This window comes from Staurois parvus, unplaced genomic scaffold, assembly GCF_062004578.1.
Source record: "Staurois parvus isolate SC_StPar_1 unplaced genomic scaffold, SC_StPar_1.0 ptg000328l, whole genome shotgun sequence".
NCBI classification, from domain to species: Eukaryota; Metazoa; Chordata; class Amphibia; order Anura; family Ranidae; genus Staurois; species Staurois parvus.
In genome coordinates, this window is record NW_028318124.1 from 113,936 (window position 1) to 140,397 (window position 26,462).

At 39.0% G+C, this 26,462-nt stretch overlaps 1 protein-coding gene across 2 annotated transcripts in view; it reads right to left on the reverse strand.

Moving 5' to 3' along the window:
* RND2 (Rho family GTPase 2) overlaps nucleotides 1-26,462 on the reverse strand; it is a 531,702-nt gene that overhangs the window by 56,039 nt on the left and 449,201 nt on the right. Inside the window, exon 4 of one of the 2 annotated variants that reach the window (XM_089683936.1) lies at nucleotides 4,570-4,704. The exons of the other annotated variant lie outside the window; for it this stretch is intronic. Coding sequence (XP_089540062.1) covers nucleotides 4,570-4,704 — 135 coding nt within the window. The remainder of the gene's footprint in view (nucleotides 1-4,569; nucleotides 4,705-26,462) is intronic. 2 annotated transcript variants of the gene reach the window in all.

The window sequence follows — 26,462 nt, forward strand, 5'->3', positions numbered from 1 at the left end:
CCATTGAGAACTACTGTGTGAGCTGTGATTGGTCACAGCTTGTCACATGGTACAAGGCTGGTGGGAATAGCGTTGTACCATGTGACCTCTGTGATCATTCACAGATTTCACACGTAGTAAGCCATGATGTCAGAAGTGACATCTTGCTTACTACTCTGCATGTGATCACTGATTGGCCAAACCTCTGTGCAGGATCCCATACGACAATCGGTGTTCCACTGTGTCCAGAGGACACAGCGGGCACCGAATCGCGGTGCTGCACGCTCCCAGGGAGCGCGCACAAGCAGGGGGGCGGGGAGGCCATTTATAAATGGCCACCCGACCCTGCACTGCCACAGTCTGGCAGTTTATATACAATGGCCGGACGGGAGGTGGTTAAGAACTTAAATGGCAAGTATATACTTAAGTACATATAAAACACATCATAGAATTCAGCAAGGATAATTCTGTAGTAGAACAGTTTTATATTTTTATATATAAAAATAATCAACCCCCAAAGATTAGATTTTTCTTCATGTTTACTTGCCGTTACATGACTACCGCTGCAGCTTTTTCCTTTCCAAGTGGTGGGAGTGGTCTATACCTTCTGGGATTTCCTCCCAACCCATCAATATCTCGCTGGCAACAATTTCTCTAGGGCAGGGGTCTCTGAACTATGGCCCTCCAGCTGTTACAGTACTACAAGTTCCATCATGCATCTGCTTCTGGGAGTCTTGCCTGTGGCTGTCAGAATTTTGCAAGGCCTCATGGGACTTGCAGTTCCTCAACACCTGGAAGGCCATAGTTTGGAGACTCCTGCTCTAGGGTTTGTAAAAGGCAACATAAGGACGTCAGTAATCTCAGTAATTGGGAGATGCAGATCAGAGAGTTAAATATGGGGCCATACATTTAGCTAAACGGTGTTACCATTGACAGCTTAGGATAGGAAATGCAACATATAGCAGGATCACCAGGTTAAAGTAGAACTAAAAGCAAAACTTTGTTTTCCCTGTTTTTGGATAAAGTAAAGGAGGGTTCTAACTCCTGTCAGATTTTTTTTGCCTTTGGGGAGATTTGCCTTCACTTCCTGTCCCATAACAGAGAAGAAGTGAGAGGAAATCCCTGCAAATTAAGAGAATCTCTTGGGGCCCCTCAGGCCACCAGAACTAGTGTCCCCATTGGAAATTATACTTTAATCCTCTTAAAGATTTATAAGTATAGCACCTATATTAGCACTGTTCAGATCCTGCAATGGGAGTGTACTGTGAATACCTTCATTACTGTGGGTGGAGTTCCACTTTACCACAAGAAGCTGCATATCTAAAGGGAAGGCAGCTATAATAGCCATATGCAATAGGTCAATATTTTAATATTCTCAATTCTGAACAGCTGCACATCAGTATGGTCATTACTTTCAACAGGAAATGGATCTTTAGTAATCAGTCTGAACAAGATACCTCTTGGGTGCTTTACATATGTATATACATGATTAATTATATGGTTGACTGCTTTACATATTTAAACAAATGTTAACAACAGACTGAGATCTTAAGATCTGAAAACAATTTAGGGGATGTGTCAATGGGGTTTTGTTTACTTCAAGCAGGTTTTGGAGTGCTCTCTAAAACTATGGGAATGCAAAACCTGCTTAAAGCAGGGCAAAAAAAAGGTTAGAAGTCAATTGCAAGTCAAATGCACCTACTGTATCAATTAATCTGAATGATTCCAGAAGCATCTCAAATTAATGTCAATCTGATGCCACCGGCAATGCCCATTGACATAAGCCTTTACATATTTTTCTACAGTTTAAAGAGTCATTCTACTAAAAAATAATATCAGAATTAAAAAAGGAGTCTGAAAAATTCTATTTGTGAGATCTCCCTTCATATACATCAATGGGAACAATGTCTTACTGGCTATGTTACCACCTATGTTGGAGTAATATGTGCTCCAAACCCACCTTTAAATGTCCTTAGTCTTGAGGTTACATTTTACATATAAAATAAATGACAAACCCAACATGGGGAATGAGACACGTTTGTAGTGGCCAGGACAAACATGAAGACAAGGGAATGCCAAACCAAAGCTTGCTACCGTGTTTCCCCGAAAATAAGACACTGTCTTATATTTTTTTTGGCTCAAATAAACACACTAGGTCTTATTTTCGGGGTAGGTCTTATTTTTTAAATGTCCAGTTGTGGACAAGGGGTGCAGAGGTGAGCTGCAGGCAGTTGTGGATGAGGGTTACTATGGAGAGGGCCGGCTGATGACAGTTGTGAGCTGCAGTCAGGTGTTGCAGGGGAGACTTTACAGGTGAGTTTCAGACAGGGTGCAGATATGAGCCACAGACAGGGTGAACGTGTGAGTTGCAGACAGGGAATGCAGAGCTGAGGTGTGGCCAGGGGGTGCAGAGCTGAGCTGTGGTGGGGGTGCAAAGGTGGGTTGCAACTCAGCTCGCCTCTGCACCCCTCCAGCCGCAGCTCACCTATGCACCCTGTCTGCAACTCACCTGACTCAATTTACCTCTGCAACACCTGACTGCAGCTCACGTTTGCACATCCCCCCTCCCCCTCCACTGCCTTCATATGGTTAGCTAGCTTTGCAAAACACAGCTATCAGCAGGCGGCCCCTCTCTATAAAAACTCCCGTTTGGGGTCCTATCTCCCCACACAGTGCACCAAGCACACTTACCGCTCTGCCTCTTCCCCACTGGCCGGTGATCACCCCTGGGGCATCGGCTTCCATGCATTAGGCTGCAGGAGGAAATGCCCCACCCCTAAACACACTGCATACTGCGCCCGCAGATATCTGTTCCTTCCCTGTCCCACAGTGAGTACAGAGGTAGGCAGATTCTGTGGGAGCGGATGGCGCTGTCACTTCCGCCACGTTTCTGTGTTTATAAAAGACAGTAGGTATGGGTGTGCACATGGCCAGTGCCGGAATGGCGTTCCGCCATGTTCCGGCTGAAAAAAAGCCCTGATCACAGCTAGGTCTTATTTTCGGGGTAGGTCTTATATTTTAGCAATTCCTCAAAATAGCACTAGGTCTTATTTTCAGGGTAGGTCTTATTTTAGGGGAAACAGGGTACTAGAAACCCAAAGAGATATCAAAAACCATTAAATGGTTTAAAGCTGGCTACAGTATACTGTATGTAAATGTGCATTATTTTCTTTTCATTCAACCAGCGGATTAAACAAAAAAAAAAAAAAAAAAAGATGGATCCCTACATCAACACAACAATGTATGATGCAGGGATTTATCCTGCTACTGTATTCTGACAGGTGGACTAACTGTTATTAGACTAGCTTCCATCGAACACACAAGGGTACACATGTATCCAAAGTTGGATGGTTCCTGCTGAAACAGCTGACTACCAGTATGTGTGTACCAAGCTTTGCTCTCCTATAGCCATAAAAAAAGTACAGATTTGGATGGACCATTTAAAATCAAACTCCAAGAAACTTGAAAATTCTCCCTTACATTGGGGATGGGCCCACACTACAAGGATTAACTGCTCATAAAAGTCTAGGGAGCATGGGAAACTAGATTTACTTACCTGATCCTCTGTGTTACTAGACTAGTCCCTGCTGCATCTTCTCCAATCACATGATTTTGCATGTGCGGGCTTGTTCATACCAGTTGCTATAAGCTGCATTAATCAACATTGATCAAAGCAGGCTTAACACAAGGGCACCTAGAAAACAAGTATTCTCTATGTGCCTTGTTCACACCATACATGTGCAGTGGTGTGTGTTGCATGGAAATGCAGCAAGTCTGTATTTATACGTAGCGCAAAACACATCAGTCATGGCACCACAATGCATTGTGACACACTGCAGTGCATAAAAATGTATTGCTTTTGTTTAACCTATAAATAATAAAGTTAAAAAAATGTGTGATGTCTTGTACCAACTCGTTACACTGCTCTCACACAATGCATCACACAGTGCATCATATGGAGCATAATGCAAATGGCTGATGTGAAGAGGCCCCCATGTTTAAAGTGGTTAAGTGAGAATTAATTTCTGAATTAAGGTAAAAAAACCTTCTGCAAAGAGCACCCCCCCAGCCCCCCTTATACTTACCTGAGCCCAAATTTCAATCCAGTGATGTGCACGAGAACCGTAGCTCTCCCAGGTCTCTCCATCCTCATCAACTCAAAACACAGCAGCAGGATCCATTGGCTCCCACTGCTATCAATTACAGCCATGGAGGAGGGAAACAGGGTGAGGGGCTAAGGCGTGCTTTATATGTCTTATGGACTCACAGAGCCATCTTGGGAGCGAGCATGCACAGGTGCCCCCAGAGCAAGCAGTTTGCTATGGTTGGCACTCGGCAGGAGGAAGAGCCAGGAATGCAGGTGGGGGACCCAAGAAGAGAAGGATCGCAGCTGCTCTGTGAAAACCCACTGCACAGGGCAGGTACGTCTGACATGTTTGTTATTTAAAAAAGAAAAAAAAAAGTATAATTTACAATTACGTTAACTTCCCAAAATCTTCCATATATGAAATGTTTTGGGTTTAATGACTCCTTAGGTCTGTATATCTTGTGAACATTTTATCATACTTTCTAAAAAGTATAAGAGTTTACCTGTTCATGTGTGACGGGAATAAGTCTCTGTTTGGACAGCTCTCGTAGCGTATTCAGATCTGTCCTCATGTCAAGTTTACAGCCTACTAGAATGATTTTGGCACTTGGGCAGAACTCCTGAGTCTCTCCTTGCCACTGTGGAAACAAAACATCAACTCAATTAACATTCATTGACTGCGGGGTCGTAGCAACTCAGGTCACTGTTCTGCATTACCAGCCTTCTTTGGCTAAATACAAAAGTCATGTTATAGTGTAAATATATTCAGAAGAAAAAAAAAACCTACAGAAAGAATCAACAATCAAAAGTCCAATATAATATTTACAATTTTATATCATGGGGGCAAAAGAAAAGAAAAACATTTTATTTTGTTTGTAAAGGGTAATGCTAAGCAAACCTGGAATAATAGGTTTGGATGGTGGATCTCAAAAGCCAACTCTAGCCAAACAAATGTTTATAGTTTTGGATAGAATAGGGAAGAGGAAAGATGTTTTTAAGGTTCTTAGGCACCATTCACGCGAGGCCAACTACACCTGTGATCGGATCTATTTGCTCAACGGGGGATCTGTCTGCTGATCCCCCGCTGAGTAGGCGGAAGACTAATTGACTTCTGATCATGAAGGGGCTCTTGACATCTGATGTAAGAGGGGGTGAGGTGCTCTGGACATCTGGTTATAATTAACATGAAAATAATTCTATGCAAGTTGGAAAGGAGGGTTGCACACTGCTGGTATTATCCACAAGAAACTTTTTTTGGAGGCTGCTTAGATAGAACACCAAGGCCAAACAATGTTCTGTCTGCACAGTCTCCAATAAACGTTCTTGTGAATGATACCAGCGGTGTGCGGCCCTTCTTTTCAGAATTGCATAACCTGCTACAGGAGTGTGAGTGGGCTCCATACCGGTCTACAACTACCCTGTACAGCTTAAATCTAAAGTTGTTACTAAAACCCGTAATAATAAAATACAGAGGCATTTTTTTTAATATGATAAAGAGTAGATATATTTTTATAGTCTTATAAAACAGGCCTTTTGAGGGCAACCATAATGCTGATTTGGCCTGTCATGAAATTGAGTTTGACACCCCTGGTCTAGCTAGTCAAAAACAAGGTCACACAATGATGACAATGAGCACGGAATGTTCTCTGGCTGGAATTGGACCTGTTCTATTAATATAATACTTGTTTGCTGTGCTCTGTTTATAGCAAATGAATAAATGCTCCTGAATTCTGAGCCCCTAGAGTTTATTCTCTCCTTTAATGGAACACATTCCTTCTCCACAATGAATGCTAAGTAGCCAAAATGTTCTTATTTTTGGGAACTCTTGGCTGGAAACAGACCTCAACTTCAAATAGGGCAGCACGATGTAATTTAATGATAGCAATAAGATACTGTCCAAGGTTCCCTAATATACAATTCTGAGATCAGGCCTGTGCTGTGCTAAAAAATAGATGAAGCAGTATCAGCAGCTCTGGATACAAGAAAAAGAGCTGACCATACCCAACAACACTGCTTCTGAGCTTCGATGAGGTGTTTTCAGCCAAATGAGGCGACAGTCTCATATCCATAAGTGCCCACACATGCCACACCATCTGAGACTGCACAAGGAAATTATTGACTAAGCAGATAAGCAACATGTATTCAATCAATGCTGGAGCCAGCTTGTCTCTGCATGCAATTCCCCTGCCCCTCCTCAAAGACAAAACACCACCACTTACACAATCTGAGCTTTCAAGTTTATGAATGAGCCTGTTGCCAGAGGAACCTGATGATCAGATTATACCAGCATCTCTGACCATCCTCAGTAATCTATGGTCATTTCTAGCTATGGAGATGCCCAAATCTAAACAGAAACTAATTGTTTACATATATTAATATATAAAATGTGTGGGGAACATCTTATGATCACATCTTCCATTTTGGCCATTTGATACTAGATCAAATATCATACTTTAAATACCTTAATACTGGACACTTTCACGCCCTTCCTGCCCAGGCCAATTTTCACCTTGTAGTGCTGTCACACTTTGAATGACAGTTACTCAGTCAAGAAATGCTGTATCCATATGGAATTTGTATCATTTTTTTTTTAGACAAGCATACCTTTCTTTTGGTGGTATCACCACTGGATTTTTTACCTTTTGCTATATAAATGAAAAAAGTAAAAAAAAAATAAAATAAAATAATTTTTCTTAGTTTCTGTTATAAAATGTTGCCTATAATAACGGTTCTTCATAAATTTAGGCTAAAATTGAATCTACTACAATTCTTTGGTAAAAATAACCAAAACCAGTGTATATTATTTAGTCTGTGTGAACGTTATAGAGTCTACAAGCTATGGTACACTATATTACCAAAAGTATTGGGACACCCCTCCAAATCATTGGATTCAGGTGTTCCAATCACCTCCATGGCCACAGGTGTATAAAATCAAGCACCTAGCCGCACCCTGAAAACCCATCTCTTCAGGGAAGCCTACCCCACCCCCTGCTAACCTGCCGACCTCCTCCACTCTTCCTACCACTCCATCCCCCACAGCTATCTCCTCCTGTACCACTATCCCCTCCCTCCTAGATTGCAAGCTCGAAAGAGCAGGGCCCTCGATCCCCTCATGTTTTGCATTGTATTGGTATTGTTCTGTCACATGTTCTGTCCCCCTTTGTAATGTACAGCGCTGAGCGAACCATTGGCGCTTTATAAATACTGTATAATAATAATAATAATAATAATAATAGGCATGCAGACTGCTTCTACAAACATTTGTAGAAGAATGGGTCGCACTCAGGAGCTCAGTGAATTCAAGCATGTGCAAGAAGTCCATTCGTCTAATTTCCTTGCTACTAAATATTCCACAGTTACCGGTTAGTGGTATTATAACAAAGTGGAAGCAACTGGGAACAACAGTAATTCAGCCACAATGTGGTAGCTCACGTAAAATGACAGAGCGGGTCAGCGCATGCTGAAGCAGAAGTCGTCAACTGTCTGCAGAGTCAATAGCTAAAGACTTCCAAACTTTGTGTGGCCTTCAGATTAGAACAACAACAGTGCGTAGAGAGCTTCATGGAATGGGTTACCATGGCTGAGTAGCTGCATCTAAGCCTTACATCACCAAGTGCAATGCAATGCATCGGTTGCAGTGGTGTAAAGCATGCCACCACTGGACCCTAGAGCAGTGGAGACGCATTCTCTGAAGTGACAAATCACACTTCTCTTTCTGGCAATCCGATGGACGTGTCTGGGTTTGCCAGTTGCCAGGAGAACGGTACTTGCCTGACTGCATTGTGCCAAGTGTAAAGTTTGGTGGAGGGGTTATCTTCAGAGGTTCGGCTTGGCCCCTTAGTTCCATTGAAGGAAACTCTTAAGGCATCAGCATACCAAGACATTTTGGACAATTTCATGCTCCCAACTTTGTGGGAACAGTTTGGGGATGGCCGCTTCCTATTTCAACATGAGTGCGCACCAGTGCACAAAGCAAGGTCTATAAAGACATGGATGAACAAGTTTGGGGTGGAGGAACTTGACTGGCCTGACCTCAACCCGATACAACACCTTTGGAATGAATTAGAGCAAAGACTGTGAGCCAGGCCTTCTAGTCTGACATCAGTACCTGACCTCACAAATGCGCTTCTGGAAGAATGGTCAAACATTCCGATAGGCACACTCCTAAACCTTGTGGACAGCCTTCCCAGAAGAGTTCGAGCTGTTATAGTTGCAAATGGTGGGCAAACTCAGTATTGAACCCTATGGACTAAGACTGGGATGTCATTAAAGTTCATATGCATGTAAAGGCAGGTAGCCCAATACTTTTGGCAATATAGTGTATATATAAAAATTGATCAATCTTGATATACAAACGGCCTATCTCATTTTCTGAGGTCCTAAAATGCAAGGATAGTACAAATACACCCAAAAGGACTCCTTTTCGGAAAGTAGACATCCCAAGAGATTTAGTAAGAGGAATGGTGAATTTTTTGAAGTTGTAATTTTTTCCCGCAATTCTTTGCAAAATAAAAAATATGCATAAAATTTGTTTTTTTTTCCCACAAAATTGTCTATTTTAACAACTATTTCTCACACACAGCACAGTTATACCTGCAATTACACCCCAAAAAACATTCTGCTGCTTTACCCATGTAAGGGGAAACCACGTGTGAGATTTTTTCATAGCCTAGCCACATACAGGGGTCTGAAAGCTAAAAAGTACCTTTGGGCTTTCAGGGAGCATAAATTACATATCTAATTTCTTGACTACCCATCACACGTTTGAAGGCCCTGGAGCATTTAAAAATGTGGAAAGAAAATGAAAACTTTTTTTCTTACACAAAGTTATTAATTTATAAAGATATTCCTAACAAAAAGCATGGACATACTAAGAAATACACCCTAAAATACATTCTTCTACAACCCCTGAGATTGACGATACCACATGTGTGAGACTTTTTCACAGCCTAGCCACATAAAGAGGCCCAAAATCCAAGAAGCACCTTCAGGCATTTTAGAGGCATAACTTACACATCCAATTTCCTGACTGCCTATCACATTTCTGGAGGCCTACTGGGGACAACGACAGATGTTGACAGCCCACTAGGGAGACCAATGTTGACTGTCCACTAGGCACACTGACTGATTGTCAGGAATGGACTTTTCAATAGTGGTGGGACTCACCTGCCTTGTGGGCTGCAGTACCAGGGCTGGCCAGCGGGTGCTCTCAACAACCAGAGGTTCACTTCGGCAATTAGCCATCACCTGGGGCTGATTGCAGGTGGTGTATTTAAGGGATGGCCAGACGTGCAGTCTGTGCCTTGATGTGTGTTTTTCCATGGGCCCCTGTACCTTGTAACCTGCATTCCTGTTCCTGTTCGACTTGTTGCCGACCCTGCCTGATCCTGACCTCTGCTGACTTCTCCCTGGCTTGTGACCCTGACCATTCTCTCCGCCTGCTCCTCCTGTACCTACCTGCCCGATAGTTATCGACCCGGCCTGCCTGACTACGTTGTGCTCTATATGTGTATGTACCTGTGTATCTTTATCAGTTTAGGTTTGGGTTTGTTTCACCTTGTTGTATGTATTTGTGTTAGCCTGGGGTTTGGTGCACTGCGTTTATGTTTGTATTGTTAGTCTTAATAAATTGTCTTATTTATACCATATCTGAAGCTTGCGTTTCCCTGTGTCAGTCCACACACTTCTGGTCACACCCGCATCCCTGACACTGATGTTGACAGCCAACTAGGGACACCAAGGGATGCTGATGGTTCACTGGGACACCGACAGATGCTGAAGGTTCACTAGGGACACCTACAGATGTTGAAGGTTCAATAGGAACACCAACAGATGTTGAAGGTTCAATAGGGATACTGACAGATGTTGATAAAACACTGGTACAATGCTACAGATGTTGATAGGACACCGGAGACACAGACAGATGTTGATTGCAATGGGACACTATTGCAGATGTTGATGTAGTTGAACACTACTGCAGATGTTGATATGCACTGGTACACTATAACAGATATTGATGTGCACGGGTGCACGGCAACAGATGTTTTTGTGCACTGGTAAACTGTGACAGATGCTTTTGTGCACTGCTACACTGTGACAGATGCTTTGGTGTACTGGTACACTGTGACTGTTGTTGATGGAACTCTGGTACACTGACAGATGTTTTTGTGCACTGGTACACCATGACAGATGTTGATGGTTCACTTAGGGTGCAGACAGATGTTGATATTGCAATGGACCACTATTGCAGATGTTGATGTGCACTGGTACAGATTTTGCTGTGCACTTGGACTGGGACAGATGGTGATTGCTGTACTGGTGTGGAATGGCTGCACTGGGTGTGATCTTTGTGCAGCTGCACAGTAAAATCAGCAGCTACACACAGATTGCTGACAGGCTGCAGTGATCATATCACCTTCTCCACACTGAGCTCTCACTGAGAGGAAGAGCCGATACAGAGGCACGTGCCTCTGGTTACATTGTGTGATGGTTGTGATTGGACACAGCCATTACATGAACAAGAGGGCCAATCAGAGAGCCCATGTCCTGATTTGTGAGTCTCTGTGTTCAAGGGACACAGCCATCACAGGGTCACGCCACTGGCACAGCCCCGAGTCTAAAAGGATGTTTGGGTAGGTTCTCTCAGAATGGCGCTTCTCCCACCTGGCCACTGTACATAAACGGCGGTTAAAGCACATAAACATTAAAGCACAACTGAACCATCAACTTAAATCTAAATGCATTCCAGGTGCATCAAACGTAAAGTTTTGGTGTTCATTGTCTTAGAATTTCTTTTTTGCCACAGCCTGAAAAGAAAAGTCTGCACCCTGCCAGCACGTCGTAGAGTGGGCCCTCTGTGGGAAAAATTACAAAATACAGGTGTGTGTAACTTGCGAGCCAAACAAAAAAACCTTAGGGATCGCTAACAATTAACACATACTCCAACTCTGCAATTTAAACCATATATCTATAAATGTTGCGCTTCTATTATCCAACTATATAAAGTGTGTGAAATATACTATTATATATACAAACTGACAAAAAATTTTCAATATATCAATAAAGTGATCATAATAAAAAACAAAAATAAATCCGTTAATCCAAAAAAAGTCCAAATTTGTGATAAAATGATTAAAACATAACACAGTGACTTTCTGTGAAACCTTCAGTGAAATTAAATGTGCACTCACCTCCTTCTAAGCCTATTATACAGGCTTAATAAACTTTTGGTTCACATATCCTGGAACCTACTAGAATTGCTGCAGTATATGATGGATGTTGGGTACTTCTTGCAAACACCTTTCCCCTTTAAACGCTGTATATCTCTGCAAGGATTTCTCCCTCCTTCAGCTGCTTTGAATCACTAGCACAATCCTCCTTATACGTTCCTCAGTGTGAAACGAGACAATAGGAACATAGTGCTTTATCCTTAAAACAGACTTTATTTTATTCCACAAATCTTAATCAATGCACTCACAATGTTAAAATCCAAAAAACGCTTTCAGTGATAAATGTCTGTATCAGCCGTTGGCATATGTACTTGCCGCTTGTTCTCTCTGAAACCGAGTGACTTCGTAGCCCCACCCCTATGCGTTACGCCATAGGACACATGGCTTCATCAGGGGGTTATGATTGGACAGTCACTACACACAGACTCCTTTATATATGCTGTCTCCACCATTTTCCTGGAGATCGCATGGGAGTGGCCATCTTTTTGGGGTCAAACCAAGCTTGCTAACCACACAGGATTTGACACATATGTTTCAATTATAAATATTTTAAATATAACTACGTTGCACCTCGGCCAAAAGAGATACTATAGCGATATCTTACGGCTCACACAGGTTCACACATATTACAAACCCTCTCAAAACAACACAAAAATGTTTTATATATTACATAAAATACACTGAAAAATAAAATAAAATAACAATCAAAAATAAAAGTCCACAATACTAATATAAAACTAAATATAAAATTGAATCCCAAAAATCATATTCCTAAAATAAAGAACTAGTCAATACTATAAACTAAAAATCATTAATAAAACATGACAGATCAAAATCCTTATTCAATCCTCCTGGGGTCAGACTACCCAATTCATATATCCAAAATGATTCTTTTTTACTTATTTCCCTAATTAAATTATCACCCTTCCAATGTGGGGTATGTTTAACTATACCCCAAAATTCAATCTTATCTACTTCTCGGTTATGAAACTGACGAAAATGAAGAGATAAATGATGATATTTGAATCCAATGCTAATATTATGTATATGCTCTTTTATGCGTTCTTTTAAACTTCTTTTTGTGCGACCTATATATGACAGGTTGCATGAACATTTCAGAGCATATACTACACCTTTGGTGTCACAAGATATAAATTGATCTATTGTATAATTTTTTCAATTTTTTGGATTAATGAATTTTTTTCTACATTTCAGATTATTAAACATTCTTTTACAGCTGTAGCAACAGCTGCATTTATAAAATCCAGTGCCCTGAAAGAAACTAAGTGTACCTTTTGTTGTTTTTGGGGGTTCTAATACATTTTTAACCACACGATCTCTAATATTTAATGCTTTTTTATATATGAATCTGGGTTTTTCTTTGATAATAGTTCTTAGATCCTTATCCAATTTCAGTACATCCCAATGTTTAGTTATTATTCTTTGGACATCTTTATACTGTTTATTATATGGCAATACCACAGATATCTCATATTCTTCTAACTTACTGTGTTTCTTATTTACTAACAAACTATTTCTATCCACCACTTCTATTGCTCTACTCTCTTTTTCTATTATTTCTTTTTTATATCCTTTAGCTGTAAACCTCTGAATTAATATCTCACTCTGTTCTCTATAATCCTCTATATTTGTGCAGTTTCTTCTTAAGCGGAGAAACTGGCCCCTAGGGATATTTTTAATCCACGGTTTATGATGACAACTATTAACCGGATATATGAGTTTCTATCTGTTTTCTTAAAATAATTTTTAGTGATGATATGCGTACCTGTATTAATGATCCTTATATCCAAAAAATGTTTCTCACTATTACTAATATTCCAACTCAAAATGATGTTCTTATTATTTAAATTCAATTTCTGATAGTAATTGGTTAATGATGTTACATCCCCATTCCAAAACAGTATAATATCATCAATGAATCTATTATAGATGACCACTTCTTCAAGAATACCATTAAATATTACTTCTTCCCATTTTGCCATATATAAATTTGCAATACTGGGTGCAAAGCGGGCACCCATGGCCACACCCCTTATTTGCAAATAATAAGAATTTTGATACCAGAAATAATTATGGTTAAGACAAAATTTAATACATTTAATTATATATCTTTGCTGTCTTCTATGGAGAGAAGAGTATTTTTGTAAAGCCCACATAGCGGCTTCTACGGCCCCTTGGTGGTCTATAATTGTATATAACGAGGATACATCAGCAATACTCATTACCAATTTATTATTAACCTTCAAATTTTGTATAATAGTTAACACGTGTCTGGTGTCTTTAATATATGCCCTGGTTTTTTCCACTAGGGGTTGTAAAAATTGATCTATGTACTGCCCCATTCTGGAAGTTAGTGAGTCAATTCCGTTGATAATAGGACGAATAGGTGGATTCAAAGTATCCTTATGGATCTTTGGTATAGAATAAATTACCGGTATTCTACTAACTGAAGGAACCAAATATTTGGCTTCTTTTTCATCTAAGATACTCTTTCTTTTGCCATATTCAACCAATTTCAATAGTTCTTTTTTATATAATTTTGTAGGATTATTATTAAGTTTATGATATGTTTCATTATCCTCTAACAAGTTATTCATAGATGTCTCATAAAAATCTTTTGACAAAATGACAATTCCTCCCCCCTTATCAGCTGGTCTTATTACTATATTATCTCTATTTTTTAAACTTTTAATACCTTTTATAATATCGTGTTCTTCCTCATACTTCTTCATTTTTAAAGCTTCTAAATCTTCTGTCACTAATTTTTTATTTTTATAAAAACTATAAAAGTATTTATATAAAAACTGTCCTTATTTTTAGGATTGAATAATGATTTATTTTTCAAATTACTGTGTTGGATTTTTTCTATTTCATGACGGTTTTCTTTAATGGGATTCTGTATAAAATATTTCTTTAGATTCAGGTTTCTGATGAGTTTTTGTAGGCCAACATATGTTTCAAATTTGTTTAACCCATTTGAAGGCACAAATTTTAAACCCTTATCTAACACTTTGATTTCCTCATCCTTTAATGGAATACCACTCAAATTGAAAATGCCTTCACCTGTTGGTCTCTTCTCCTTTTCTTGTTGCTTTCTTCTTCCTCCTCTTTTTTCCCTTTTCCTGATCTTTCTGAATTTTGTGTGGGATTGTAATCCCATCCTAAAAAAGGGTTGGGCAATGGAGATTCTTGATAATGTTGCTCCAATGGTGAAAACCTATTATAGGTAGGTACATTATAATATTGATTATCAAATTTTTGTGGTCTGTAACCCGGGGGCTTAAATTGATTTGGTTTGTAACCTTGGAAATTTCTGGGTGGATAACCCTGCGGATTCCTATATTGAGTGCCTCTGTAACCATGATTATAGTATAGTTTATAACCTGGATGTGGAGGCCTGTATGGCTCTCTATTCTGAGTTTGGGGATGATCTGGGCGCTTCCAATTACCCCGATCATATCCATACTGAGGTGGTACATACTTCTTTTGTGATGCAGCTGTATTATTCATATAAAATTTATTTGAATTTTGATTCTTTGGTGTCATAAACCTATGGATTTCTTTATTGCAGACCCATTAGTTTCCATTTGTTTAACTTTTGTATTTTCAGTAGAATTTGTGGCTTGATTCAGATCCTTACTTTGCCACTTAAACACTTGTTTAGAACTATAATCCTGAATCACTCTCTGATATTTTTTCTTCTTTTTATTTTTGTTCTCCAAATCTTTTTTTTTAACATTTTTATTTAATTCATTCATGTATTTAGCAAAATCATGGTGATCTTTAAATGTTTCCACTTTCTCCACTTGCTCTTTTAAGCTTGCTTCTATTTTTCTCATTTTTCTTTGTTTTCTTTTGTAGAGAAACACTAAAGTCACTGTATTATGTTTTAATCACTTTATCACAAATTTGGACTTTTTTGGATAAACGGATTTATTTTTGTTTTTATTATGATCACTTTATTGATATATTGAACATTTTTTGTCAGTTTGTATATATAATAGTATATTTCACACACTTTATATAGTTGGATAATAGGAGTGCAACATTTATAGATATATGGTTTAAATTGCACAGCTGGAGTATGTGTTAATTGTTAGCGATCCCTAAGTTTTTTTTGTTTGGCTCGCAAGTTACACACACCTGTATTATATTATATTATAACCATGGAGAAGTATATTAAAGAAAAAATAATACCTAGAAAATTAAGATGGGATTTACCCATTGCAGATGGATTAGTGGAGGAAGATGATGGAATGGTATAATTTTTTTAGTGAAAAAAGTTTAGAATTATTAGTGTTTCTCTACAAAAGAAAACAAAGAAAAATGAGAAAAATAGAATAAATAAAAATGTTAAAAACAAAGATTTGGAGAACAAAAATAAAAAGAAGACAAAATATCAGAGAGTGATCCAGGATTATAGTTCTAAACAAGTGTTTAAGTGGCAAAGTAAGGATCTGAATCAAGCCACAAATTCTACTGAAAATACAAAAGTTAAACAAATGGGAACTAATGGGTCTGCAATAAAGAAATCCATAGGACTTATGACACCAAAGAATAAAAATTCAAATACATTTTACATGAATAATACAGCTGCATCACAAAAGAAGTATGTACCACCTCAGTATGGATATGATCGGGGTAATTGGAAGCGCCCAGATCATCCCCAAACTCAGAATAGAGAGCCATACAGGCCTCCACATCCAGGTTATAAACCATACTATAATCATGGTTACAGGAGGCACTCAATATAGGAATCCGCAGGGTTATCCACCCAGAAATGCCCAAGGTTACAAACCAAATCAATTTAAGCCCCCGGGTTACAGACCACAAAAATTTGATAATCAATATTATAATGTACCTACCTATAATAGGTTTTCACCATTGGAGCAACATTATCAAGAATCTCCATTGCCCAACCCTTTTTTAGGATGGGATTACAATCCCACACAAAATTCAGAAAGATCAGGAAAAGAGGAAAAAGAGGAGGAAGAAGAAAGCAACAAGAAAAGGAGAAGAGACCAATAGGTGAAGGCATTTTCAATTTGAGTGGTATTCCATTAAAGGATGAGACAGAAACAATTGAGTACTGTCCGTGATACTTTTTTTATTTGCACTAAAATACAATTTTGAGGACAAGCTTTCGGGATATGTCCCCTTCTTCAAGGTCTAAGCAGTACTATTACAAATCACAAAGTTTAAGCAGAATGTTAGAAGGGATTGAGAAAAAAAAAAGGCTACAGGTAAGATACATCAAAAGCGAGGGGGGGAGGAATACTACACTCACACAGAGGGGGTTAAGCTTCAGCTAATAGATAGTCATAAAGCTGTCGGATAATGGTTGAGGAATCCCATGTCCAAATTCAGGCCGTTATCGATTGTGTCAAATAGAATTATCATTCTTAGTTCAAATGTTTTTCTTTCCTGGATGGATTTGAATTTTCCTCTCAGAACTAAAATATTGAGGTCTTCCATATTGTGGCCTGGTTGTGTGAAATGGTGTCCTACAGGTGTGCAGAGGTCATCTTCTTTATGTTCCTTGATGGTATGTCTGTGCAAATTCATCCTTGTTTGCAACTTCTGTCCTGTTTTGCCAACATAAGATCCTTTGCTGCATTTTCTGCACTGGATAAGGTACACAACATTACTGGAGGTGCAGCTGTATGATCCGGAAATATTGAAGATTCCTTTTGAGTGTCTGACACTTTTTGATGGATTGATTTGGTTGCACAGCTTGCAGCATTTATTATTGCAGGGTTTGCTTCCATTATTTGTGACATCATAATCAGAAGGAAGTTTCCTACTGATTAGTTTATTTCTGAGGTTGGGGGGTTGTCTGAAAGCCAGTATTGGGGGTTGCTGGAATATTTCTTTCAGAGTTCCATCCTCTGTTATGATGGGTTGTAAATCTTTGATTATTTTTCTTATTCCTTCTAGTGCTGGGTTGTATGTGGTTACTAGAGGTACACGGTTGTTTGTTTTTTTCTCTTTGTAATGAAGTAGATTTTCCCTTCGGGTTCTCAAGGCTGTGTTTATGCTGGTGTTGATAGTTTTGTCCTTGTAACCCTTCTTATGGAAGGCGTCTGCTAGTGTCCCGAGATGTTTATCTCTGTCTCTTGGGTCAGAACATACTCAGTGGTATCTAATGGCCTAACTGTGTATGATGGCACGTTTCGTGTGTTGGGGGTGGAAGCTGGAACTGTGGAGGTAGTTGCATCTGTCAGTGAGTTTCCTGTATATTGAGGTGTGAAGAGTATCATCCCTGATGTATACTGTGGTGTCTAGGAAGTTGACGTGTGTGTTTGAGTATTCCATTTTTAGTTTGATTGATGGATGAAAAGTGTTCATCAATGAGTAAAATTGTTTTAGATTTTCTTCACCTTCTGTCCATATGATGAAAATATCATCAATATAGCAAAAGTATCTGTATGGTTTTTGTTCCATGCTGTTCAGGAATTGTTCCTCCAGGTCAGCCATAAATAAATTTGCATAATGGGGTGCCATTTTACTTCCCATCGCAGTGCCCATACATTGAAGATAGATGTCTTTATTGAAAGCAAAGTAGTTGTGTGTAAGTATGAATTCAATGAGCTGTGTAACATCCTCAGCAGTGTATTTGTTGTTTGGTGAGGATGATAAAGATCTGTGACATGCAGCTAATCCATCCTTGTGAGGGATATTACTATACAGGGATACTACATCCATAGTCACTAGAAGTGTATTAGATGGTAATTGCTGTATGTTGTTGAGGATGAGGAAATCAAAGTGTTAGATAGGGGTTTAAAATTCGCGCCTTCAAAAGGGTTAAACAAATTTGAAACATATGTTGGCCTACATATCATAAACTTAATAATAATCCTACAAAATTATATAAAAAAGAACTATTGAAATTGATTGAATATGGCAAAAGAAAGAGTATCTTAGATGAAAAAGAAGCCAAATATTTGGTTCCTTCAGTTAGTAGAATACCGGTAATTTATTCTATACCAAAGATCCATAAGGATACTTTGAATCCACCTATTCGTCCTATTATCAACGGAATTGACTCACTAACTTCCAGAATGGGGCAGTACATAGATCAATTTTTACAACCCCTAGTGGAAAAAAGCAGGGCATATATTAAAGGCACCAGACACGTGTTAACTATTATACAAAATTTGAAGGTTAATAATAAATTGGTAATGAGTACTGTTGATGTATCCTCGTTATATACAATTATAGACCACCAAGGGGAAGTAGAAGCCACTATGTGGTGTGGCCATGGGTGCTCGCTTTGCACCCAGTAGTGCAAATTTATATATGGCAAAATGGGAAGAAGAAGTAATATTTAACGGTATTCTTGAAGAAGTGGTCATCTATAATAGATTCATTGATGATATTATACTGTTTTGGAATGGGGATGTAACATCATTAACCAATTACTATCAGAAATTGAATTTAAATAATAAGAACATCATTTTGAGTTGGAATATTAGTAATAGTGAGATACATTTTTGGATATAAGGATCATTAATACAAGTACGCATATCATCACTAAAAATTATTTTAAGAAAACAGAAACTCATATATCCCGGTTAATAGTTGTCATCATAAACCGTGGATTAAAAATATCCCTAGGGGCCAGTTTCTCCGCTTAAGAAGAAACTGCATAAATATAGAGGATTATAGAGAACAGAGTGAGTTATTAATTCAGAGGTTTACAGCTAAAGGATATAAAAAAGAAATAATAGAAAAAGAGAGTAGGGCAATAGAAGTGGTGGATAGAAATAGTTTGTTAGTAAATAAGAAACACAGTAAGTTAGAAGAATATGAGATATCTGTGGTATTGCCATATAATAAACAGTATAAAGATGTCCAAAGAATAATAACTAAACATTGGGATGTACTGAAATTGGATAAGGATCTAAGAACTATTATCAAAGAAAAACCCAGATTCATATATAAAAAAGCATTAAATATTAGAGATCGTGTGGTTAAAAATGTATTAGAACCCCCAAAAACAACAAAAGGTACACTAATGCAGGCCATAGATGGATCGTAATTCGGCCGATTTTTCGTCCGGAAGAAAAATCTACCGATTATCTTATCGTTAGTGGACGATTTCGTCGGCCGTTTTTCGTGTATTTTGGACTTTCAGATTATCGGTGATGTTGGAAAATTTTCGGAAAACGCCCGACTTTATCCTCATTGATGGTCAAAAACGGACGATCGTTTTCCGAAAATTTTATGCGCATGTGCAGTGACCTGGAAAGAGAAGTTTGCAGCGTACGAAGTTTCGTTTCCGGTACAAATTTAAAAAGTTCTAAAATGTAAACATCACATCATTGTATGCACTAGTGTGTAAATAAATAGTTGTGTGTGATCTGTAATATATTTATTTAACTGTGCTGAAGTACCCCACATATTAAAATCGTTTATGTTCAATCTCACCATATATATTAACTTTTATAAAAATAACAAGTCAGATTTTTAAAGCAGAAGTGCTTTATTGAACAATTTTGTAATTATCCAAAATAACATTATCCCAAATAAAATATTTTTTTATTTTAGAAGCATTATGTTTTTTGTTCATAAAAATTTTTTTTACTGTCTATTCTCAATATAAAATGTGACAATATAGATAAATATGGTTTAATGGCAGAGACCTTCAATAAAGAAGACATAACAGCATCCTCAATGTGTGCAATCACATTGTAATTTCAAGTTTGCTAATTGCTGACATGACTGTAATCAGTTTGTAAAAATATGTACATATAAGCATAATTCCAGTGCTGACATGAATGAAAGCAGTTGAAAAAATTAGTCAGAAAAAAGGATAATGTATGTATAGGACATCCTTTAGCAAAACCTGTGTGCAGGCAAGACTGTAATCAGTTTTTTAGAATATCAGGTAAAAGGATATGCAATGCTCAAATCAACAAGCATAGCATAACCCCAGTGCTGACATTCATAAAAGCAGTTCTAAAAATGTGTCTGAGAAAAGGATAATCAACCTGTGTGCAGGCAAGACTGTAATCAGTTTTTTAGAATATCAGGTAAAAGGATATGCAATGCTCAAATCAACAAGCATAGCATAACCCCAGTGCTGACATTCATAAAAGCAGTTCTAAAAATGTGTCTGAGAAAAGGATAATCAACCTGTGTGCAGGCAAGACTGTAATCAGTTTTTTAGAATATCAGGTAAAAGGATATGCAATGCTCAAATCAACAAGCATAGCATAACCCCAGTGCTGACATTCATAAAAGCAGTTCTAAAAATGTGTCTGAGAAAAGGATAATCAACCTGTGTGCAGGCAAGACTGTAATCAGTTTTTTAGAATATCAGGTAAAAGGATATGCAATGCTCAAATCAACAAGCATAGCATAACCCCAGTGCGGACATTCATAAAAGCAGTTCTAAAAATGTGTCTGAGAAAAGGATAATCAACCTGTGTGCAGGCAAGACTGTAATCAGTTTTTTAGAATATCAGGTAAAAGGATATGCAATGCTCAAATCAACAAGCATAGCATAACCCCAGTGCTGACATTCATAACAGCAGTTCTAAAAATGTGTCTGAGAAAAGGTTACAATGTGCAAAACATCCATTGACAAAACATAATTGCTGACATGAATCAGTGTAATATTCAGAGAAAAAGGGTTAGACATTCAACAGTGGAACATTTTTAAAACAATGGTAAGGGATATACAATACGCAAATCATATCAGTTTGCAGAGTGTATCCAAAACTGTATTGATCCTGCACTGCATGGTGTTCAAAGTTTCCCTCATGTCCTCAATCTGGACGTTACAAGCCATCAATTCTGCCGTAAGTTTTTGTGTGGTATAACTGTTTAGTGCTGGTGACTCTGGATTTCCTGTTAATACAAATGAGAATTATTAATGTATGTTTTCAGACAGATGAATGCATGTATAGATAAATGTATATAGATGAATACTTGCCCCAACTTGTGCTATTGACTGCATCCTCCTCAACAGGCATGAGGTTCAGTATTACTTCCTCAGAAACCTCCACAGGGTCATCCATAACATTTTTTGCCAAATCCTTATAGACAGATTCATGTTTCTCAGATTTATCTTCATCAATATTCTTGAATTCTCCTGTGTGAATTAATGTGAAAGTAATCAATACAGCACTGAAGTTCTATTGACTGATGACTTTAACATTATTTATCATAATAAAATATGTCACATTAAAACAGCATATTACATCAAGAAAGAGGCATAACACTTTTATCATACATATAGGGAACACATTATACAACCTATACAAAATATTTTTATATTGAAGACAATACTCACTTTTTTTGAGAATTTTTCTTATTCTCTTGAACTGATCAACTTCAGATCAGACCATCGTTTTCTCAGTTGGTCCTTTGTGCGTTTTACCCCAAATTTTTTCCAAAGCACTTTAAGGATTTTGCCCATTATTGCATCCTTCCTTTGATTGGTGTTGTTGTAAAATTGCAGCTTGCAGTCATAATCCTTTCTGAGCAGGATTTTAACCATCTCCACCATTTCCTCCAAAGACATGTTGGTTGCCTTTCTTTTTGTATCTCTCCCAGTTTGAAGAAGCTGCTGCTGTGATCCTTCTTGCTCACTAGGTTTGTTGAATTCCTTCTGCTCCGCCATCTTGTTCCCAGCAAAAGAGGGAGGAGGAAGGGGCGGTGTTTATAGCGTGAAAGAGCGCCAAAAAGCACGTACGTTCGGACGTTCGCGGACAGAACGTTCATTCGACTGAGCGATCGTATCTGCTGAGGAGGGCTGCTAATCGGAACGATAATTCGTGCATAATTCGGCAGGAAAACGAAGTTTCTGTGTCAAAACGACAACATCAAGTCTTCTTTATCAGTAGGTACCTTGCAGAATTCGATACATGTTTACAGTTATGCAACATGTTGCAAGGCTTTCCTGTCTCATGTGCTGGGTGCTGTGTACAATTTAACCCATTGTGACAGCATAAGCATATTGTATTATTATCATTATTTCTTATAATATATATTTGGGCCTCATTGTAAACCTTTTTTTTTTTTTCTTCTTTCAGCTATGGCACAGAAATTCACATCTGTGGCGTTTTTGCCAGAGTTTAATGACATGTACAGGGAGATGCCCTGTATGTGGAAAGTGAAATCCAAAGACTATTCGAATCATTTGATGCGTGATGAGGCGATGAAAAAACTTATAGACTTGTGCAAAACTGTGTGCGTACATGCAGATGAGACCTATGTAAAGAACAAGATTGCAAATCTGCGTACTGCGTTTAAAAAAGAGTTAAATAAAATTGAAAACTCCAAAAAATCTGGTGCTGGCACAGATGAGGTGTATGTGCCACGGCTGTGGTATTTTAACAGCCTCAGGTTCCTGCATGACTCAGATGTGCCAAGGGAGTCTCAATGTACTTTGCTGCCTGGTCCCTCTGATGAACCATCCTTTACACCTCTGGCTGAATCTGAGGTACCAGAGACACAGGTAATTGAAGTCCAACATTTACTTTACAATATATGATCATATGTAACCTCAGAATGTACAATTAAATCAATGAACACAAATTTCTCAATATATATTTATTATTTATATGCACACATGCACCTTTTTTTGCACAACTAAAGTCAACTTTAATATATACATTAGACAAACTTTAATATATACTTTAGACAACATTATCCTGCCAAGATACTGCACCATGGCCCACAAAATATTGCATATAATTAACACGATTTTCACGCGCTGTCGCAGTTGACAAAACTGGACGCGCAGGAGCCAAATTTTAAAGGCCTCCATTATCGCTCCTCCATTCTCCTGGCAGAATATCACCGCTTAACGGATCTTCTCTGTCCACTGATAGTGGTGATAAATAAGCTGTGTTGGTCGACCTGAGAAAATTGTGGATTAGGCAGCAGCTCTCCACAATCACATCAATTGTGTCAACGCTCACATTGATGGGAGTGTGGAAAATCCGGAAGCGACTTGCCAGGATGCCAAAGGCATTTTCCACCACGCGTCGTGCCCTTGACAGCCTGTAATTGAACACTTTTTGATTGTGATTCATATTTCGCCATGGAAATGGCTTTAAAATATTTTCACTCAAAGGAAAAGCATCATCCGCTACAAAAACAAAATTAAGTCCTTCAACTGTATGCTCTGATGTTGGAAGATGTAGAAGTCCACCCTTCATTCTTCTGTGGAATTCAGTATTCTCCATCACTCCTCCATCGGAATTACGGCCATTTTTTCCAATATCCAGATACATAAACTCATATTTGGCGTTCACAATGGCCAATAGTATGATACTGTAGAAGCCTTTATAATTAAAGTAGTAGGACCCGGAGTGAGCCGGCAGTGTAATGCGCACATGTTTGCCATCTATGGCACCACCACAGTTAGGAAAGTTCCACAGGTCTTGGAAGTCTTCGGAAATCTGCATCCAGTCTTGAGGGCACATTGGAAACTGTAACAGATAAAAAGGTTTTTATTGCCTGTTTTTGTAACATTTAACACGTGTTCTACATTTCTGTTTGTTATAGGAAAGTGAGGCAACACAAGAGAAAAATACAAGATCACTGCACGTGAACAAAGGCAAAAAAAAAAAAACACAGATTCGGAAACAACATTATTTTTAAGGCAAGCATCTGCTGCCCTGGCCGAAAAAGAGGATGAATGTGACGCATTTGCAAAACATATTGCCCACAAGCTGAGAAATATGAGCCTGCAACAACGGGAAATAATAGACCCACTGATGTACCAGCTATTGACTATTGGCCAAAGGGGACAGGGTACCTATGACACCCGAATTGTTGGATTCTGTAGATATCCACCTCCACAGGGCACAGCACAACCACATAACATGCCTCCAAACACAGCAGCCAGAGAGCCTCAACATTTGGCTGCCTCCCCAATTAATCCACAGTGGCCAGAACAATCCCACAGTACTTGGGATGTGAACTACCTCAACCTGTAAGATAGTGCAAAAAACGTGTTCTCATTAAAAATCTTCAAATGTTTTTTTTGATCTGTTTTTAGTTCAATAAACTTGTTAAAAGTTATATAATATAAGACTGGAATCTTATTTTTTCAGAATTGTTTCTCATTGTGGTTTTTCTCTTTATTGTGTGGGGGGGTGGGGGAAGTAAGAAGAATTTATTAAATTTTTTGGCTTTTGTTCTAAATGTTTGATATTTCACTATGACCAAAGTAGAACAATATTACCATGGTAACACTGTACTACTTTGGTGAAGTGATAATAATTTATTTAACTATTTGCAAAGTATTACTTTGCTATTAACAAGCATTTACAGCAGGGGTCCTCAAACTACAGCCCGCGGGCCACATACGGCCCGCCGAGCAGATTCATCCGGCCCGCCGGCAGGGGACATTAAGTACAGGGGCGGGCAGGGGGCTGCTGTCTCTTATCTGGCTCCGGTCCCAGTACCACGATGATCCAGTCCGGGATGCGCAGCTCCTTCTCTCCGGCCGCTCCCTCACTCGATGTCCGCGCTGCCGCTCGGCTCCGCCACCTCGCCGGTGATTGGGCGCAAGTACTGTAGCTTAGGAAAAGCACACAGGCAGCCAATCACCGGCGAGGAGGCGGAGCCGAGCGGCCCCACGAAAATCAAGGGAGGGAGAGGCCGAAGTGCAGGAAGGAGGACAGCTGACCGCCCGGTAAGTGCCGTGCAGATGGTGCTGCTACAATCAGGTATGATGGCTGCAGCAGCACCATGCTGGAACAGGGGTCGGCTAGTTAAGCGTTATTGCTGTCAGTGGGAGGAATAGTGCTCCATCATTGGTGTCACTGATAATAATGATGGGGCACTATTCCTCCCACTGACACCAACAATGGGACACTATGCCTCCCACTGACACCAATGATGGGGCAGTATTTTGCTCCATAAGACACACTTGGGGGAAATGTCTGTGCGTCTTATAGAGTGGCCGGACCAGTATTCTCGTCGCCGTTGTATGTCCGCAGTCTCTGAACAAATGCGGACACAGTACAGGAGAGGACCATATTTTTTTTTTTTTAAAACTATAGTCCAGCCCTCCAATGGTCTGAGGGACAGTGAACTGGCCCCCTGTTTAAAAGAGTTTGAGGACCCCTGATTTACAGGAATGACATCAATTAATTCAGGTTTTTTTTACTTAGCAGTGATTTGGACACGGCTAATCACATGACACAGCTGGCCTGTGCTTGCGATCGCTGTGACCATTGACAGCTAGGTACACTAGTACACAATGGATGGCATGAATGAAGCCATCCATTGTATACAACTGTCATGTGACCTGCTGTGACTGGTCACAGCAGGTCACATGGTACCGGCAACAGGGCCGGTACTCCGATCTCTCATGGGCCGTAACTGAGGTTAACATGTGGGTTGATGAAATGGTTAACTGTGTACTGTTTCACATTACATGCTGTCAGTGATTTGCACTGTATGCACATTGCTTTTTATGAGTAAGATAAGCAGAGTCATATAAACCAGTGTGCAGGAGCAGAAAGGGGAGAGAACTGTTAGATTTACAAAGACAAAACAATATAACAAAATAATATAATATTTCAGTTAAATATATATATATATATATATATATATACATATGTAATAACTACCTTCATATAGTCAGCTTTCAACACGCTGGATATTGTTGCACACGTTTCTGGGATTATCCGACCTAAGGACTGTGCGGATATACCTGTTGAAAACTTGAGGTCTTCATAGGATCTTCCTGTTGCTAGGTAACGTAGGGTTGCAATGAGTCTCTCCTCTGCGCTGATGGATTTGCGCATGCAAGAGTCTTTTTTCTTAATGTGGGGTCCAACCATGGATAGCAGGAGCTCAAAAGACTGCTGTGACATTCGCAAATAGTTTTTAAAGTCATCAGGATTGTGTACTTTTAAATTGGAAATCAGGTTCATGTGTGAAAACATGGCACGTTGAAGAAGCCAGTGTTTGGACCATACTCTGCTCTTCCTTGCTTTCTTACTTTTGTTTTTCTTCTCCACTGCTAACAGGCCAACCATTATTAAGGCCAGTTTTTGTTTGGTGATATTTCGTGGCATTTTCGTCCAAGAAACAACGATACCTCGTTCGTACGACACGATTATTATTTCCACTTTCGTCAGGTTCCGGTGAGAAGGATCACAAAGGTCACAAAA